The sequence below is a fragment of the Megalopta genalis genome, chromosome 6 (assembly GCF_051020955.1).
Source record: "Megalopta genalis isolate 19385.01 chromosome 6, iyMegGena1_principal, whole genome shotgun sequence".
Classification (NCBI taxonomy): Eukaryota; Metazoa; Arthropoda; class Insecta; order Hymenoptera; family Halictidae; genus Megalopta; species Megalopta genalis.
In genome coordinates this window covers 2,582,246-2,601,809 of record NC_135018.1, presented here as the reverse complement: position 1 = coordinate 2,601,809, position 19,564 = coordinate 2,582,246, and the positions used below count along the sequence as shown (strand labels likewise).

At 37.4% G+C, this 19,564-nt stretch overlaps 4 protein-coding genes across 17 annotated transcripts in view; all 4 read right to left on the bottom strand.

The window, feature by feature from the left end:
* LOC117223883 (alpha-Mannosidase class I a) overlaps window positions 1–19,564 on the bottom strand; it is a 406,723-nt gene that overhangs the window by 129,229 nt on the left and 257,930 nt on the right. The window lies entirely within an intron of this gene.
* LOC143259621 (uncharacterized) lies at window positions 213–10,115 on the bottom strand. 12 transcript variants are annotated; one of them, XM_076522758.1, is made up of 11 exons: window positions 9,984–10,115; window positions 9,308–9,427; window positions 8,714–8,831; window positions 8,199–8,445; window positions 7,820–8,035; window positions 7,137–7,235; window positions 6,916–7,006; window positions 6,699–6,844; window positions 6,005–6,137; window positions 5,779–5,926; window positions 3,005–3,146 (listed from the first exon to the last, which is right to left on the bottom strand). In XM_076522758.1, exons 1-10 carry the CDS (start codon window positions 10,002–10,004, stop codon window positions 5,879–5,881), a joined length of 1,239 nt encoding a protein of 412 aa, XP_076378873.1. In that variant the 5' UTR covers window positions 10,005–10,115; the 3' UTR covers window positions 3,005–3,146; window positions 5,779–5,878. The 12 variants fall into 12 exon arrangements, with proteins under 12 accessions (XP_076378874.1, XP_076378878.1, XP_076378879.1 ...); XM_076522759.1 differs by lacking the exons at window positions 5,779–5,926; window positions 6,005–6,137; window positions 6,699–6,844; ... (5 more) ...; window positions 9,308–9,427; window positions 9,984–10,115 and adding exons at window positions 213–914; window positions 1,114–1,261; window positions 1,341–1,473; ... (4 more) ...; window positions 3,911–4,030; window positions 4,547–4,992 and having other exon boundaries at window positions 2,900–3,146; XM_076522761.1 differs by lacking the exon at window positions 7,820–8,035.
* On the bottom strand, window positions 11,263–12,322 carry LOC143259629 (uncharacterized). The gene is made up of 3 exons (XM_076522804.1): window positions 12,191–12,322; window positions 11,853–11,985; window positions 11,263–11,773 (listed from the first exon to the last, which is right to left on the bottom strand). Exons 1-3 carry the CDS (start codon window positions 12,277–12,279, stop codon window positions 11,726–11,728), a joined length of 270 nt encoding a protein of 89 aa, XP_076378919.1. The 5' UTR covers window positions 12,280–12,322; the 3' UTR covers window positions 11,263–11,725.
* On the bottom strand, window positions 12,195–18,827 carry LOC143259627 (uncharacterized). 3 transcript variants are annotated; one of them, XR_013033643.1, is made up of 10 exons: window positions 18,243–18,827; window positions 17,756–17,875; window positions 17,163–17,280; window positions 16,648–16,894; window positions 15,588–15,686; window positions 15,369–15,459; window positions 15,152–15,297; window positions 14,448–14,580; window positions 14,222–14,369; window positions 12,195–12,336 (listed from the first exon to the last, which is right to left on the bottom strand). XR_013033643.1 is itself a non-coding variant. In XM_076522802.1 (9 exons), exons 1-9 carry the CDS (start codon window positions 18,381–18,383, stop codon window positions 14,322–14,324), a joined length of 1,143 nt encoding a protein of 380 aa, XP_076378917.1. In that variant the 5' UTR covers window positions 18,384–18,827; the 3' UTR covers window positions 13,506–14,321. The 3 variants fall into 3 exon arrangements, 1 of the variants encoding a protein (XP_076378917.1); XR_013033642.1 differs by lacking the exon at window positions 12,195–12,336 and adding an exon at window positions 13,507–13,648; XM_076522802.1 differs by lacking the exon at window positions 12,195–12,336 and having other exon boundaries at window positions 13,506–14,369.

Genomic DNA, 19,564 nt, shown 5'->3' with positions numbered 1-19,564 from the left:
ATAAACGTGTACTTTTGATATCTTTTTGTCATTTCAAACAATCACGATCTTCGCACAAATTTATCTGGGCATCATCTATTAAACCGGTACTAACATATCCAGAAAGATCAAGTGCAATTTAAAAAATTCATTCGACTACAGAAGATCTGCACTCACTTTTCCACATCGCTGTAAAAATGTAGAATTGTCAAGGTACATAAACTAATACCATACACAGGTTGCTTTATATATTTTTCTAACCATAATAATGCAGCGATCTACTGACTGACAAATCCTCGATGCATGGTCAAATAAAGATATAACAGAACAAAGCGGTAGATAAACTTAAAGTTAACCCTTTGCACTCGAGTGGCGCCGCTGAGGTACAAAGATTTGATAACAATGTTTCCAAGACATCGCTCATTGTGCCTTAATGTAAACTGTGTTCGAAGATCTAGCAACGATTTTCACGTCAACTGCAATTGCGCTGGTCAATAAGTGAATCGAGTAAGTAACGTCACATAAAATTTTCGATACGGTCTCTGGTTCCTACATCGACGATGCGAGCACTGACGGTAATGCGCGGGTTTGTACGTCTCATCCCGGCGTTGTAAGGCCCGGATTGAATCAACTGGGGACGCGCGTAGACTCGCGTGTCGCTGATACATCGCCCGCCAAATTAATCGTAGGCGATCGGATCCGTTTGGTGGGATGGTGATTGCGTGCACAACTATTTCGTGAAAAGAGACGGTCGACTCGACCGTTCGTTCCAAGTGTAAACACGAGAGTTCGCGACGAAGTTGTGTGAATGCCTTCTGCTTGGTAGCGATCGCGAGAAGATTGAAGCGTCTTCCGAAGCTCGAGCAGTCCCGTTTTTGAGAGTCCGAACGACGGCTTCCGCTGCCGTGAAGTGGAATCGCGTCGATTGGTCCTTGCTGAAAAGATGCGATTTCCCAATCAGCGCGACCTTCAAATATCGTCGGCGCATCTAACGACAGCATCTTATCAGCAGCGCAAGATATCGTTCCTTTGCCACGAAATAGCGAACTTCGAATCGCAAGACTACGCAGATCCTTTCGCTCATCCGAAAGACGTACGAATATTACGATTTTAAGAACTACCGCTAGGATTTACCTTTGCGAACGATGCGGTCATTCTATTGAAGCACGTGGAATATATAAATGTACGATGGCGTGATAACTACTACGAGCACCATTGCTTCCAGAATGTTCTACTAGACCGAATAGAGAACAGTGAAATATGAGACTGACGAGCTCATCATCTGAAAAAGAAAAGAAACGGCTTGAGTGTGGCTTGTCGAAGGTGTCGACTCTTGATACGATAGAGAAGCAACGATTTACCCTCGCAAAGCCTTCGTAACACGGCACAAATAAACCTCCGATATTAAACTGTACTTCGATCGAACTTCTCAGCAATATGAGCAGCACTAATTTCTGCGATTCGAGTGGCACTCTATACCACAACGAATTGTATCTATTTCATTCAACAACTTAACTGTATTATTCCCTTATGACATATACTTCTATATAACAAACAGATTATTGCATAATTTCCAATAATTCCACGCTCAACTCTAACTTAACCGATGCAACTGATTTCAAATAGCGATTAATTCTCTGACTGACGATCGAAATATTTCTTTTTTCGGGGGTGCAAAGGAATAGTGTCTTCGACTTACGTTTCATTAAACACTACGACACTATTATCCGTCAGTGTCTGCCCCGTGTAATTATCTATAAATATGATTAACACGTGCCCTGTTACCATTGTGGTAGAAATAAGAAACTCGACAAGCAAACTCGTCTCCGTGATCGATAAAAAGGCCTGTTACACATCAATAATTGCCTCGTTTTATTTTGTGCAATGTAATATATTGCAATATAATAATGCAACAATAACATTGCTATAATAATCCTATAATAATATTACAATGACAAGGCAATAATAATATTGTAATAATAATGCACTAGTAATAATATATATTAATATAACAATGAAATATAAAATTTACTTATCTCTTTTCTGTAATTCTACTAGTACTTACGCGATATAAATCTACTGCGAACGACAAGACAGCTGTAAGAAGTGCCGCTAAAGAAGAAATCATCATATCGGTTCCTACAGATTCGGCGCGTCTTTCGTTGCGAATATCAAGTGTTGAATCATTCGAATGATCGGAGAGCGCAAAACGAAAAACATGCAAAATAAGAGGATAATAGATTATTCGATAAATATATCGTTTGCAATATAATATGAAAGTACCAGAAATGAAAGTACCAACTTAATGGCTCTTTGGTGCATCATCACAGCAGGGCGGATGTCCACGAAGGACGATGTAATTAACGTAGCTGCATCGTCGACTGATTTTCGTATTCGATAACTAGACGGGAACATAGTTGACACGTCATTTTATATGTTGAAATGATCGAATTCGAAAATAGAATTTTTGTTTCTACCAACGCGAACCGATTTTCGAAATTCGCGAATATACTTCGTTCCTTTCTGCATTATGTTATTCCCAATTATAGATTACACGTACGAGATTACACAATAATCGATAAACAGTTAACAAATAAGATTGAAAAAAGAATATCCTCGAGTTCGTGAGCAAAAACCATTCTTTCCACATCCTACATACGGATCACTGTTGATACGGCGAAATACGTGCGAAATATTTTCCAACAAACTATATTACACTAAAATATCATTAAAATCGACGTGATACACTTGGAAACGATTCCTTGTTAGTCAAGTACCGAATGCAATATTAGCGGACGCGTAGCCTAAATAAAGTACGAGGAAGCTGATTTCCGTCGATGCGAAAGACGTGTGAGCCTATATGTATAAACGACATGACAACAAATATCAATTGTTACGGTTGACACTGCAGTAAGCGTACCTGACAATTTGAAATAGTGCTGATAAATAGAAGCCGTAAATTCCTAGCGTTGCTTCGGTAGATGCTATCGCCAATATTCCAAGTGAACCCGTCACTACGATCTGTACGCATACCAAGTCACTCTCCCTGCTTCTCTCATTGTAAAAGTATCCAATAAATCTAAGGTAGTGCACTTGGTACTTCGATTGCAATAACGTGGGAATAAGTATAAACAAAATGTACATGAGGAGTACAATGATTGCATAGCCTGAAATACAGAATTATGTTTAATTGTGTATTAATATGTAGGCGAGATTCTGGCTTTGACGGAATAAAGCACCGATGCTCCTTTCTATTTAAGTCATTCTACAAATAACTCGCAAGCAATTGATTCGGAAGAGGACGAAGGAAAGCAATATTAGGGTGCACGCATTTTAATGATCACTGATATTGTTTTCCTGGAAACAATGATTAGAATCTCCTAAACCGTACATTCCAAAACCTGCTTGAAAAAGTTTCTGTTCAAAGTGGATCTTTTAAACGAAATCTGATAAAGTACTTTCATAACCAGTCAACACTTAACGAAGCATTGCAACTCATATCAAGAATTAATAAACGTTACTCCAGCAACTAGGAGTGTAATATTTAAGGCATTATTATTATTATTTAGCAAATATTCGAATTATAGAATAGATTGTTCCTTTTTCAGTTAAAATTGCGACGCGTAGATTGTTCTCTAGAAATCGTAAGGATGCAAACATTTTCCAATGCATCATTATCAAGAGACATTTGTCGACAGTTCTTACCTAAAACCAAAAAAGTGAGTCGGTTCGACTTTCTGATCTGCTTCTTAAATATTTCAATTTCTGCTGCATTTTTCAGAATTGCGAAATCATTCTGTATATCTTCTATAAAAGACTTTAGCTAGATACACATGAAAGGAGAACTGTCAGATCATAATAGTGAAATGCACAAGGAACGGTAATCGCATAATTACTTTGGAAATAGAATAACTTCGAATTTTGTACTTACTAGATCGAAATTAGCTATAAAACCGCAGTACCGAAAAAAGTACACCAGCATTAGAAATGTGTACGACAACATCGAAACTATATTTCTTAATGTAATTTCTACATTTCTTAGCGTAAGTATCTGGAAAATAGGGAATTTTTACTCGCAAGTATCAAGCAATAAGAAGCGTTAGGTCCGAAAGAAGCTTCTTCATTAGAAATCGATGTTTCGCGAATAAATGTTGTTTTCAGTTTCGCATGAAATGATTTTAAGTACTAACATTCGCGACACGTACACTGGCCTGCAAAAGTGTTCGTACGCCTTTTAGAACGCTGCAACTTTTTTAAAACTGGACTAAACAACCTGAATTCTTTTTTAGACGATAGAGGGACTAGTCTACTAGTTTCAACAAGTAGTTTCAACAAACCAGTTTCGATAAATACAGCTTGTAACAACACTTTATACATTTAGCAACGTAAAAATTGATAAACCAAGTGTCAGAGTAGACGTTCCGTTGAGAGATCCCGTATATTATGTTCGTTTGTTCTATTAGAATCGTGCCGGAAGTGTTTAACAGCAAGAAATTCTACGACTTCTGAGAACGTTTCGTGACAATCGTCTGGAAGAATGAATCATCGCAGGTTAAATTTCTGTCACCTGGCACACTATGCAGCTGATTATAAGCACGATGAATGCAACTCTCTGGACTTTCGCTCTGATCGAATGATCGTAAGGCCAGAGTCCGGCGTAATACAACATAGAGTAATAAACTGCACAATTCTTTCGAAACGTGTCCATTTCGTCCGAGGATGGTGAATGTCTGCATGGAACGCCGTGTACATCGCTCCTCAACACTTTAATTATGCATCACACATCGTGCACCGTAATATTTATGCTATACCCTTTCCGCTCACAATTGCGTTTGTCGTGCACGTCCATGAAAATTAATGGTATTTCACATTAATGACAGACATCCGTTCGAGATCGATAATACGATCAACGCGTTCGAAAATCGTCAGTCTCGTTGCGAACATTAAACAACTCGAATCATTCGACGAACACTAATGTTTGCATCGCTGTACAGCTACGTTAACTGTATACACCGGTGAAAGTGAAACGTTGTTTCCAGGCATTTCCGAGCCGCTGTTTCGAGATGCGTCGTTTATAGAAGACACACGATTCATCGATCAGTGCAATGCAACAATGTAAGAGGATATCACAGAAAACAACAACAGGAGGAAAATAAGAGGAATGAAACAATGGGCATTATAGATTGCAATGAAACCTGATTCGTAGGTATGTATGGAACTGCTTGCAAGCTTCTGTATTTTGTGTCTTGTTAGAAGTATTCTTGATAGGTTAAAAGTCATATTCCAGATCGTGTTTTCGAGATTTTCAATCGCGATTTATGTTAAAGGTTTGGTCTACAGGGTGTCCCGAAATTATTGTACAAGCGAGAGAAAAAAGGGGTTCATGGGGTCATTTGATGTATCTTTCTCATTAGCGAAAATGCAATCCGCGGCTTCGTTTGCGAGTTATTAACGAAAAACGATGACCAATGAGAGACGAGCACGGCTGGCGGTACCCGGCCGAGCCAACGAGCGATCGAAACGCAGTTCCGCTGATTGACTCGGCCGCCTCGCGCCAGCCGAGCTTGCCTCTCATTGGTCGCCGTTTTTCGTTAATAACTCGTATACGAAGCCTCGGAGAAAATTTTTGTAAAGGAAAGAGTTACTTCGAATAACCCCAGGAACCTCTTATTTCGCACTTGTACAATAATATAGGGAGCCACTGTATAGTCGCCTGATAAAAAGCTTTGAAATTGTGGTAGCTGAACTTGCAATTTACAGATTGTAACAGTTATGATAGTTTCCTGTTTTCGTACTTACTAGTCATCAGGCGTGCAGAATTTTTTCGTTATACTTGATCTCTCCGGAGGTCAATCGTTATCGATTATTACTACCGAGACCGTCGTTTCTAAACATTCCACTAGATCGAGTAGAGTACGGTAAAGTATGAAAAAGATGAGCTCATCATCTGAAACAGAAACCTCTTCGAGTCTCGAGCTTATGCGATGCGAATTATTATCGATTACAACGGGATGATTTGAATTACCGTCGTAAAGCCTTGATAACACGGAATAAATAAACCACCAATATTGTAACGAAGTTCAGGCGTACTTCGCATCAATACGAATAGTAACAATTTCTGCGACTTCGGTGGAATGCTGTACCACAACGAGTTGTATCTATTTTATTCAACAGTGTCGTTTCGTTATTTTCTTATTATGCTTGTTTCATCGTAGAAATGACACGTTGCACAATCGTTTATAATTTAACATTGAACATCCATCGTTCGGTTCAAAATGTACTCAGTTGACTCAAAATGGCGAGTGATTTCAGCTTTTCGTTGTTTCACGACGAAAATGGAAAAAGTATAGTCGCTTGAAATGGTCGAAGCTGCCCTTCGACCGATTTAAAAAGGTTGACGAGTCATTCGACAGACCGTGAAAAGAAAAACGTTACAGATGAAACTTTTTTAAGGGTTTTGGTTTAAGATTTTTGATCGATTTTCCCTAGTGGATATGTAAAGGACGAAAAAATAACTGACTCGTTGCGACACATTCGAAAGTGCTGACATTAATGTGAATATTCGTCGAATAATTGTCGAATTTCTTTGAGGGTTTAAACCGTTTTTTTTTTTTTAAAATCGATAGAGTGGCTCATCAATCGTTTGAATCGGTTGAAAGGCAGTTTCAACTTGCTTAACTGTATTTACATGATGACTATCCAAAAAAATCTGGACTTACGTTTCATTATAAACCTTGACACTGACATTGGCGAGTTGCTGACCACTGTAATTATTTAGAAACACAACTAACATATGCGTTACGACTATTGTGATCGCCATGCATGTATCGTCGAAATGAGGCGTATCCAAGATCAACAAGAAAGCCTGTTACATAACAAAGTGCAATGTTATAGAAGATACACTTATTTTAACACCTGAATTCCAAGCATACTTACACGATATAAATTCACTGCGAATGAAACAATAACCACTAAGATCGCTAATAAATAAGAGACCACCATATCGTTGCTTATACAATTAGCGAGTCTTTGGTCAAGAATTCACGTTCCCGTATATCCGTGATTGCAAGAAGCAAGATGAATAGCACACGTCATAAAACAATAATTTGATGTATGTGATAAGAAGGCTACATTAATATCTATATAATGATACCAACTTATAAGCTCTTTGGTGCATGTCCATAGCAGGGCCGATTGCTACATGGTTCGCTGTAATCAACTTACTCGCGTCGTTGACTGCTTCTCGTATTCGACAACTGAACGAACAAAAATATATTCACATACTATCCTAATCGATTTGGTATACAGGCTGTTCCAAAAGTCACTCGCAATCGGGAAATAAGGATTTTCTGGTGTCATTTGAAGTGACATTTTCTTTAACGAAGATGCAATCCGCGGCTGGTGATTCCTGAGATCGTTTGAAGTAACTTTTTCCTGTACAAAGGTTTTCTCCGAGGCATCGTTAACGAGTTATTAACGAAAATCGCTGAAGAATGAGAGGCGAGCTCGGCTGACGCGAGGCGGGCAGGCCAACGAGCGCATGAAGCTCCGTTCCGCTCATTGGCTAGAGCGCTTAGCGCCAGCCGAACTTACCTCTCATTGGTCCGTGTTTTTCGTTAATAACGCGCAAATGAAGCCGCGGATTGCATTTTCGCTAAGGAAAAAGTTGCTTCAAATGACATCAGGAATCCCTCATTTCCCAATCGCTAGTGACTTTTGGGACCCCGTGAAACAATTTCAATGTTCATCAGTAAATAGGTAGAACTAGGTAAAATGGACATTTCGTACTCAACATCATAGTTCAAAGCGAAAAGTTTGGAAAATAGTGTAAAATAATTACATATGGTTGCCGGTTGTAAACAACTGTATAAACGAGGCACAAGGCTCGATTAATCCTACGTTCGCGTGCTGAGCGACCCATGTGATGTGGAATATAACACTAATACTAAAGAATTTACTGTAAAAGTAGTAAACGTGGAGAAAAGCAGCTAGTGGAATAATAGCATGTATGCACAATGTGTTGAAATAATTATAGCTATCGAAAGGACAGCGGCGACTGCAATAAAAAAATCTCTATTAGATCTATTAAGTATGAAATACACAATTTATAACCTTTCTTAATTTCACTATTAAATCTGTGTATTTCATACTTGCCGACCTGTTATACAGTTTCTTAAATGCGAATTCTAGTAAACATCGGCATAATTATATGGACGTACCTAACAATATCGAACAATCCGCATAAGTACAACGAAAAAACTGCGAGCGACCCTTCCGTACACGTGAATGTTAATAAACCAATCGCAGTTGTTGCTGTAAGATGTACGCAAGCCCAGTCAGTCAGTTTGGTTTGCTCCCGATAAAAGAATCCAAAGAATTCAAGGCAAGATAATTGATATTTCAAACGTAAAACTGTAGGGAGCAGTAACTTAAGTATTACCATCAAAATTCCCCCAACCGAGATCCCTGAAATTTGAAATCGTCTTTCATTCAACGGTATTATTTTAAACGAGCCTTACGCAAACTGCATAAAATCTCAACGACTTTTTTACGAAATCATGTCCGTGGAAATTCATTGTTCCATCATGTCAAAACGGTTTAATATAGCAAGCGATCGGAACAGAAGTCTCCGAAGTAACTTAATACTTCAATGGTTGTTTATTTTGTCGTTAATTTCGAGTGATACTTCCAGATACCTGTAGAATATCTATTCTTTAATAATCATTGTCCTCACCAATGAAGATCTGCATTACGCGTTTCGTTTTCGTTTTATACTTTGCTAGTATCATCGCCTCAGCAGGATTCTGGATCGTGATACAATCATTTTGTATGTTTTGTATGTAAGATTTTATCTGCAGTCACATTGAAACAGTTAGGCTCGTAATGTACAAGCAACAACGGTTAATTAATTATTTCTCTGTTCAGCGTGCATCGCGGTACAATGTAGTAGAGTGCCACTTTATTGTACATCTACTTAGAATTAGTGAACAATTTATTAGAATATCTGATCCTAAGATGACGGTAATAAATAAATGGAGAGCCATTTCGCGGAAGAATTAGGCATTTTACTGAAATCGCATTCTAGTTGGATGTTAAAAGTTGCAGAGATAAAAGGAAAAACATAAAAAAAAACATTGATAATATGATCGCTAAAGAACGTATCGCTTGTATATCAATTTCATTAAAATACAACGTATTAGTCATAATAATGTAAGTAGTACTATTCATATATCTAAAATGCGAAATCGTACTAGAGATTTTGATTCGTTGAAGCACGGAATATGAAGGGGGTGTAGTCGAAGTGATGCATTGAATTCTCCGTACTTACTAGTGGCATATTGACAACAAAAGCAAGATATCGGAAAACGAACAATAACATCGGACAAGTAAACGATAACAACGTAAGTATATTGTTTAACGTCAATTCTACGTGCTGTATCGTGTAAACCTAGAAAATATAATATTTCATTTTTAATCAGAGTGGCTAGTTTATATTGTACGGGAGAAAAAGAAAGAAATAAAGACATTTTAATTCCATAAGTATACTAAACAACGAATCTAAAATGAAGCGTGTGTAGATCTCATCATTTTCACATACATTACGAAATACATTACATATAAATATATGCTCGAGGCTAGTAAGTAATCGTTATAAAAAATTATACAAGAGTGTCGGATTAAAAATTTAGTTATTTAAAAATGTACATATTACGTGTTGTAATATATTTTGCTGACAAAATGAGACTATGAACTTAAAAGCAGTGTATTTGAAGGACATTGTTGCTTTTCATTTCACTACAGAAAATCTCATCGTTTTGGAGTCACGAACACAGTAAAGGTTAAAAAGAATTATTGACTAAACACTAAGAACGATGTCCAGTCATCTGGCCTTAACGTTTTTTTGTGAAAACGATAATCTGTAATTCGATTGCGATCAACACTTATATCATCGGCAAAATGCAAATAAAATCACGTTAATAGTGAGCAAAATAAATATTTATCACCTGAATCGCGATGCAGGACATTGGAATAATCGAAAAAACGATCCTCTGAACTTTTCGAAGAATGGATTCATCGAAAGGCCAAAGTCCTGCGAAGCGTAAAGCGCAATAGTAGATGGAATAGTTCCTTCGAAACACGTCCATTTCCTGTGCTGGTGAAGTATGTCTGCATAGAAAATATGACGCGTCGTCCAACTACACCTCGGCGTCATATTTTATTCAAGCTTTGCTATTTCCGTTCATTAATGAACTGTAATTGGTTCAAATTGTTACTTTCCGCCCAGAATCGATTCTCATCATTGGTAGACAAAGAGCATGAAAATAAAACGATTGATTTCATTTTCAAACCTTTCGTGTAGAGAACAAGTGCATTCTCCACTAGTCATTCGCAGTATCGACATGGACAGCAGCTAGGATAGTCTCGAAAGTTTTAATCTCATTATTTCGTTCGTAATTGTGAATGTGATCTACGTACACAGTGGTCTGCAAAAGTGAATAGACACCTTCTTAACTGGAATAACTTTTTGCAAATTTAAACAAATGACTTGAATTTGATGAGATATCAGAGGAGCTACTGACAATGTCTAAAAATATTTTCTACACGAACCGAAATTTCTTCTTGGTTAATTAAAGTTCTTGAAAGTGGCCGCACCTTGTCTCTGAGTCAACCGATTTCGCCACTTCCAGCATGCGTACACTTATGTAAGTTGTCGATACTTATGAAACGCAGTGTTTAAATTATCGTTATAAGCTCACATGAAAATTTTGATTAACGTGTCCTTTTGATGTCTTTTTGTCATTGCAAACAATCACGATCATCGTACAAATTTATTTGGGCATCATCCATTAAACTGGTACTAACATATTCAGAAAGATCAAGTCCAATTTAAAACGGTCAGTCGATTTGACAAAATCTGCACCCACTTTTGCACATCGCTGTAAAAATGTAGAAATGTCAAGGTACATAACCTAATACCATACACAGATTGCTTTATATATTTTTCTAACCATAATAATGCAGCGATCAACTGACTAAGAAATCCTCGAAGCACGATCAAATAAAGATAGAACACAACAAAGTGGTAGATGAACTTAAAGTTAACACCTTGTACTCGAGTGGTGACGCTGAGGTACAAAGTTTTGATAACAAAACTTTCAAAAGATCATTCGTCGTGCCTTAATGTAAATTGTATGTAGTGCCATCAAATCTTCAAGCATTCCAGACAATATCTCCTCAACTTCGACTTGTTAAAAGTGTGATGCGGTATGAAATAGTATGGAATTAGCATTGGAATTACAAGTTTTATTTGCTCTTATTATACACATTCGTGTGTATTATAATTATTACAATAATATGATGACTTCCCAGCCGCTCAATCTTTCCCACATTCCTCGCACTCTTGCCGAAACATCAATTTACCAGTAGAAAAAGTTTCCATTTCGAGTCAAACTCTTTGCGTACGGTGCACTAATCAGTCGAAAATGTTTAACCGCTCTCGCAACTGATCACAGGTTCATCAGTATCGTGAGATACCTTTCTTTTGCCAGTGAATAGTGAACTTCGATTTGCAAGGCTGCGCAGATCCCTTCGCTCATCCGAAAGACGTACGAATATTACGTTTTTGCAAACTCCCGCTGGGATTTACCTTTGCAAACTATGCGGTCATTCTATTGAAGCACGTGGAATATATAAATGTACGATTGTGTGATAACTACTACGAGCACCATTGCTTCCAAATGTTCTACTAGACCGAATAGAGAACAGTGAAATATGAGAAAGATGAATTCATCATCTGAAAAAGAAAAGAAACGGCTTGAGTGTGGCTTGTCGAAGGTGTCGACTCTTGATACGATAGAAAAGCAACGATTTACCCTCGCAAAGCCTTCGTAACACGGCACAAATAAACCTCCGAGATTAAACTGTACTTCGATCGAACTTCTCAGCAATATGAGCAGCACTAATTTCTGCGATTCGAGTGGCACTCTATACCACAACAAATTGTATCTATTTCATTCAACAACTTAGCTGTATTATTCCCTTATGACATATATTTCTATATAACAAACAGATTATTGCATAATTTTCAATAATTCCACGTTCAACTCTAACTTAACCGATGCAACTGATTTCAAATAGCGATTAATTCTCTGACTGACGATCGAAATATTTCTTTTTTCGGGGGTGCAAAGGAATAGTGTCTTCGACTTACGTTTCATTAAACACTACTGCACTGTTATCCGTCAGTGTCTGCCCCGTGTAATTATCTATAAACATGATTAACACGTGCCCTGCTACCATTGTGGAAGAAATAAGAATCTCGTCAAGCAAACTCGTCTCCGTGATCGATAAAAAAGCCTGTTACACATCAATAGTTGTCTCGTTTTATTTTGTGCAATGTAATATATTGCAATATAATACTGCAACAATAACATTGCTATAATAATCCTATAATAATATTACAATGATAAGGCAATAATAATGCACTAATAATAATGTGCATATATTAATATAATAATGCAATGTAAAATTTACTTATCTCTTTTCTGTAATTCTACTAGTACTTACGCGATATAAATCTACTGCGAACGACAAGACAGCTGTAAGAAGTGCCGCTAAAGAAGAAATCATCATATCGGTTCCTACAGATTCGGCGCGTCTTTCGTTGCGAATATCAAGTGTTGAATCATTCGAATGATCGGAGAGCGCAAAACGAAAAACATGCAAAATAAGAGGATAATAGATTATTCGATAAATATATCGTTTGCAATATAATATGAAAGTACCAGAAATGAAAGTACCAACTTAATGGCTCTTTGGTGCATCATCACAGCAGGGCGGATGTCCACGAAGGACGATGTAATTAACGTAGCTGCATCGTCGACTGATTTTCGTATTCGATAACTAGACGGGAACATAGTTGACACGTCATTTTATATGTTGAAATGATCGAATTCGAAAATAGAATTTTTGTTTCTACCAACGCGAACCGATTTTCGAAATTCGCGAATATATTTCGTTCCTTTCTGCATTATGTTATTCCCAATTATAGATTACACGTACGAGATTACACAATAATCGATAAACAGTTAACAAATAAGATTGAAAAAAGAATATCCTCGAGTTCGTGAGCAAAAACCATTCTTTCCACATCCTACATACGGATCACTGTTGATACGGCGAAATACGTGCGAAATATTTTCCAACAAACTATATTACACTAAAATATCATTAAAATCGACGTGATACCCTTGGAAACGATTCCTTGTTAGTAAAGAACCGAATGCAATATTAGCGGACGCGTAGCCTAAATAAAGTACGAGGAAGCTGATTTCCGTCGATGCGAAAGACGTGTGAGCCTATATGTATAAACGACATGACAACAAATATCAATTGTTACGGTTGACACTGCAGTAAGCGTACCTGACAATTTGAAATAGTGCTGATAAATAGAAGCCGTAAATTCCTAGCGTTGCTTCGGTAGATGCTATCGCCAATATTCCAAGTGAACCCGTCACTACGATCTGTACGCATACCAAGTCACCCTCCCTGCTTCTCTCATTGTAAAAGTATCCAATAAATCTAAGGTAGTGCACTTGATACATCGATTGCAATAACGTGGGAATAAGTAGAAACAAAATGTACATGAGGAGTACAATTATCGCTAAGCCTGAAAGACAGAATTATTTTGAATTGTGTATTAATATGTAGGCGAGACTCTGGCTTTGCCGGAATAATGCACCGATGCTCCTTCAGCATCGTCTGCTTCTCGAGATGCACCATTTATAGAACACACACGATTGGTCGATCAGTGCAATGCAACAATGCAGGAGGGTCGTAACACAGAAAACAGCAACAGGAGGAAGATAAGAGAAACGAAACAATGGACATGGACGCGGCTTCGTTTGCGACTTATTAACGAAAAACGGTGACCAATGAGAGAAGAGTACGGCTGGCGGTAAGCGGCCGAGCCAACGAGCGATCGAAGTCCTGTTCCGTTGATTGGCTCGGCCGTCTCGGGCCAGCCGAGCTTGCCTCTCATTGGTCACTGTTTATCGTTAATAACTCGTAAACAAAGACTCAGAGAAAATATTCGTAAAGGAAAAAGTTCCTTCGAATGATCTTAGGAACCCCTCATTTCCCACTTGTGCAGTCGCTTGATAAAAAGCTTTGAAATTGTGGTAGCTGAACTTGCAATTTACAAATTGTAACAATTACGATAGCTTTCTGTTTTCGTACTTACTAGTCATCAGGCGTGCGGAATTTTTTCCTTATACTTGATCTCTCCGGAGGTCAATCGTTATCGATTATTACTACCGAGACCGTCGTTTCTAAACATTCCACTAGACAGAGTAGAGTACGGTAAAGTATGAAAAAGATGAGCTCATCATCTGAAACAGAAACCTCTTCGAGTCTCGAGCTTATGGGATGCGAATTATTATCGATTACAACGGGATGATTTGAATTACCGTCGTAAAGCCTTGATAACACGGGCTAAATAAACCGGCAAGATTGAAACGCAGTTCAGGCGCACTTCGCATCAATACTAGTAGTAACAATTTCTGCGACTTCGGTGGAATGCTGTACCACAACGAGTTGTATCTATTTTATTCAACAGTGACGTTTCGTTATTTTATTGTTATGCTTGTTTCATCGTAGAAATGGCTCGTTGTACAATCATTTATAATTTTACATTGAACATCCAATCAATCGCTCGGTGCAAAATGTACTCAACAGAGTTAAAATGGCGAGTGATTTTTCAAGTCGCATTGATTTTATTCAGCTTTTCGTTGTTTCACGACGAAAATGGAAAAAGTATAGTCGCATGAAAGGGTAGAAGCTGCCCTTCGACCGATTTAAAAAGGTTGACGAGTCATTCGACAGATCGTGAAACGAAAAACATTACGGATGAAGATTTTTTAAGATTTTTGATCGATTTTCCCTAGTGGATATGTAAAGGATGAATGAATAACTGACACGTTGCGACACATTCGAAAGTGCTGACATTAATACGAATATTCGTCGAATAATTATTGAATTTCTTTCAGCTTTAAAACCGTTTTTTATTTTACGAACGATAGTATGGCTCATCGGCCGTTTGAATCGGTTAAAAGGTAGTTCAACTTCTTTAACTGTATTTACATGACGGCTATCCAAAAAAATCTAGACTTACGTTTCATTATAAACCTTGACACTAACATTGGCGAGTTGCTGACCACTGTAATTATTTAGAAACACAACTAATACATGCGTTGAGACTATTATGAGCGACAAACATGTATCGTCGTAATGTTGCGCATCCAAGATCAGCAAGAAAGCCTGTTACATATCAAAGAGCAATGTTATAGTAGATACACTTATTTTAACACCTGAATTCCAAGCATACTTACACGATATAAATTCACTGCGAATGAAACAACAGACATTATGATCGCTAACAAATATGAAAACACCATATCGCTGCTTATGGAATTAGCAAGTCTTTGGTCAAGAATTCACGTTCCCGTATATTCGTGATCGCAAGAAGCAAAATGAATGGCACACGTCATAAAACAATAATTTGATACATAGTAAGAACGCTATATTAAAATCTATATAATGATACCAACTTATAAGCTCTTTGGTGCATGTCCATAGCAGGGCCGATTGCTACAGGGTTCGCTGTAATCAACTTAGCCACGTTGTTGACTCCTTCTCGTATTCGATAACTGAACGAACAAAAATATATTCACATTCTATCCTAATCGATTTGCTATACAGGCCGTTCCAAAAGTCACTCGCAATCAGGAAATGAGGATTTTCTGGTGTCATTTGAAGTGACTTTTTCCTTAGCTAAAATGCAATCCGCGGCTGTGGTGAATCTCGAGGTCGTTTGAAGTAACATTTCTCTTTACACAAATTTTTTCCGAGGCATCCTTAAAGAGTTATTAACGAAAATCACTGAAGAATGAGAGGCGAGCTCGGCTGACGCGAGGCGGGCCAGCCGACGAGTGCACGAAGCCCACTTCCGCTCATTGGCTCGGCCACTTAACGCTAGCTGAGCTTGCCTCTCATTGGTCCGTGTTTTTCGTTAATAACTCGCAAACGAAGCCGCGGATTGCATTTTCGCTAAGGAAAAAGTTGCTTCAAATGACATCAGGAATCCCTCATTTCCCAATCGCTAGTGACTTATGGGATCCCGTGAAACAATTTCAATGTTCATCAGTAAATAGGTAGAACTAGGTAAAATGGACATTAAGTACTCAACATCACAGTTCAAAGCGAAAAGTTTGGAAAATAGTGTAAAATAATTAAATATGGTTGCCGGTTGTAAACAACTGCATAAACGAGGCACAAGGCTCGAATAATACTATGTTCGCGTGCTGAGCGACCCATGTGATGTGGAATATAAGACTAATACTAAAGAATTGACTGTAAAAGTAGTAAACGTGGAGAAAGCAGCTAGTGGAATAATAGCATGTATGCACAATATGTTGAAATAATTATAGCTATCGAAAGGACAACCACGATTGCAATAAAAAAATCTCTATTAGATCTATTAAGTATGAAATACACAATTTAATCTTTTTAATTTTACTATTAAATCTGTGTATTTCATACTTGCCGACCTGTTATACAGTTTCTTAAATGCGAATTCTAGTAAATATCGGCATAATTATATGGACGTACCTAACAATATCGAACAATCCGCATAAGTACAACGAGAAAACTGCGAGCGACCCTTCCGTACACGTGAATGTTAATAAACCAATCGCAGTGGTTGCTATAAGATGTACGCAAGCCCAGTCAGTCAGTTTGGTTTGCTCCCGATAAAAGAATCCAAAGAATTCAAGGCAAGATAATTGATATTTCAAGCGTAAAACTGTAGGGATCAGTAACTTAAGTATTATCATCAAAATTCCCCCAACCGACATCCCTGAAATTTGAAATCGTCTTTCATTCAACGGTATTATTTTAAACGAGCCTTACGCAAACTGCATAAAATCTCAACGACTTTTTTACGGAATCATGTCCGTGGAAATTCATTGTTCCATCATGTCAAAACGGTTTAATATAGCAAGCGATCGGAACAGAAGTCTCCGAAGTAACTTAATACTTCAATGGTTGTTTATTTTGTCGTTAATTTCGAGTGATACTTCCAGATACCTGTAGAATATCTATTCTTTAATAATCATTGTCCTCACCAATGAAGATCTGCATTACGCGTTTCGTTTTCGTTTTATACTTTTCTAGTATCATCGCCTCAGCAGGATTCTGGATCGTGATACAATCATTTTGTATGTTTTGTATGTAAGATTTCATCTGCAGTCACATTGAAACAGTTAGGCTCGTAATGTACAAGCAACAACGGTTAATTAATTATTGCTCTGTTCAGCGTGCATCGCGGTACAATGTAGTATTGCCACTTTATTGTACATCTACTTAGAATTAGTGAACAATTTATTAGAATATCTGATCCTAAGATGACGGTAATAAATATAAATGGAGAGCCATTTCGCGGAGAAATTAGGCATTTTACTGAAATCGCATTCTAGTTGGATGTTAAGAGTTGCAGAGATAAAAGGAAAAACATCAAAAAAACATTGATAATATGATCGATAAAGAACGTATCTCTTGTATATCAATTTCATTAAAATACAACGTATTAGTCATAATAATGTAACTAGTACTATTTATATATCTAAAATGCGAAATCGTACTAGAGATTTTGATTTGTTGAAACACAGAAAATGAAGGGGGTGTAGTCGAAGTGACGCATTGAATTCTCCGTACTTACTAGTGGAAAATTGACAACAAAGGCGAGGTATCGGAAAACGAACAATAACATCGGACAAGTAAACGATAACAACGTAAGTATATTGTTTAACGTCAATTCTACGTGCTGTATCGTGTAAACCTAGAAAATATAATATTTCATTTTTAATCAAAGTGGCTAGTTTACATTGAAATTATTTACAAATATATATATTACGTGTTGTAATACATTTTGCTGACAAAATGAGACTATGAACTTAAAAGCAGTGTATTTGAAGGACATTGTTGCTTTTCATTTCGCTACAGAAAATCTCATCGTTTTGCAGTCACGAACACAGTAAAGGATAAAAAGAATTATTGACTAAACATTAAGAACGATGTCTAGTCATCTGGCCTTAACGTTTTTTTGTGAAGACGATGATCTCGAATTCGATTGTGATCAACACTTTTATCATGAACAAAACGCAAATAAAATCACGTTACTAGTAAACAGAATAAATATTTATCACCTGAATCACGATACAGGACATTGGAATAATCGAAAAAACGATCCTCTGAACTTTTCGAAGAATGGATTCATCGAAAGGCCAAAGTCCTGCGAAGCGTAAAGCGCAATAGTAGGTGGAATAGTTCCTTCGAAACACGTCCATTTCCTGTGCTGGTGAAGTATGTCTGCATAGAAAATATGACGCGTCGTCCAGCTGCAGCTCGGCGTCATATTTTATTCAAGCTTTGCTATTTCCGTTTATTAGTGAACTGTAATTGGTTCAAATTGTTACTTTCCGCCCAGAATCGATTCTCATCATTGGTAGACCAAGAGCATGAAAATAAAACGATTGGTTTCCTTTTCAAACCTTTCGTGTAGAGAACAAGTGCATTCTCCACTAGTCATTCGCAGTATCGACATGGACAGCAGCTAGGATAGTCTCGAAAGTTTTGATCTCATTATTTCGTTCGTAATTGTGAATGTGATCTACGTACACAGTGGTCTGCAAAAGTGAATAGACACCTCCTTAACTGGAATAACTTTTTGCAAATTTAAACAAATGTCTTGAATTTGATGAGATATCAGAGGAGCTACTGACAATGTCTAAAAATATTTTCTACACGAACCGAAATTTCTTCTTGGTTAATTAAAGTTCTTGAAAGTGGCCGCACCTTGTCTCTGAGTCAACCGATTTCGCCACTTCCAGCATGCGTACACGTATGTAAAGTTGACGATACTTATGAAACGCAGTGTTTAAATTATCGTTATAGGCTCACATGAAAAAGTTGATAAACGTGTACTTTTGATATCTTTTTGTCATTTCAAACAATCACGATCTTCGCACAAATTTATCTGGGCATCATCTATTAAACCGGTACTAACATATTCAGAAAGATCAAGTCCAATTTAAAACGGTCAGTCGATTTGACAAAATCTGCTCTCACTTTTGCACATCGCTGTAAAAATGTAGAATTGTCAAGGTACATAAACTAATACCATACACAGGTTGCTTTATATATTTTTCTAACCATAATAATGCAGCGATCTACTGAGTGAGAAATCCTCGAAGCACGTTCAAATAAAGATATAACAGAACAAAGTGGTAGATGAACTTAAAGTTAACACCTTATACTCGAGTGGTGACGCTGAGGTACAAAGTTTTGATAACAAAACTTTCAAAAGATCATTCGTCGTGCCTTAATGTAAATTGTATGTAGTGCCATCAAATCTTCAAGCATTCCAAACAATATCTCCTCAACTTCGACTTGTTAAAAGTGTGATGCGGTATGAAATAGTATGGAATTAGCATTGGAATTACAAGTTTTATTTGCTCTTATTATACAC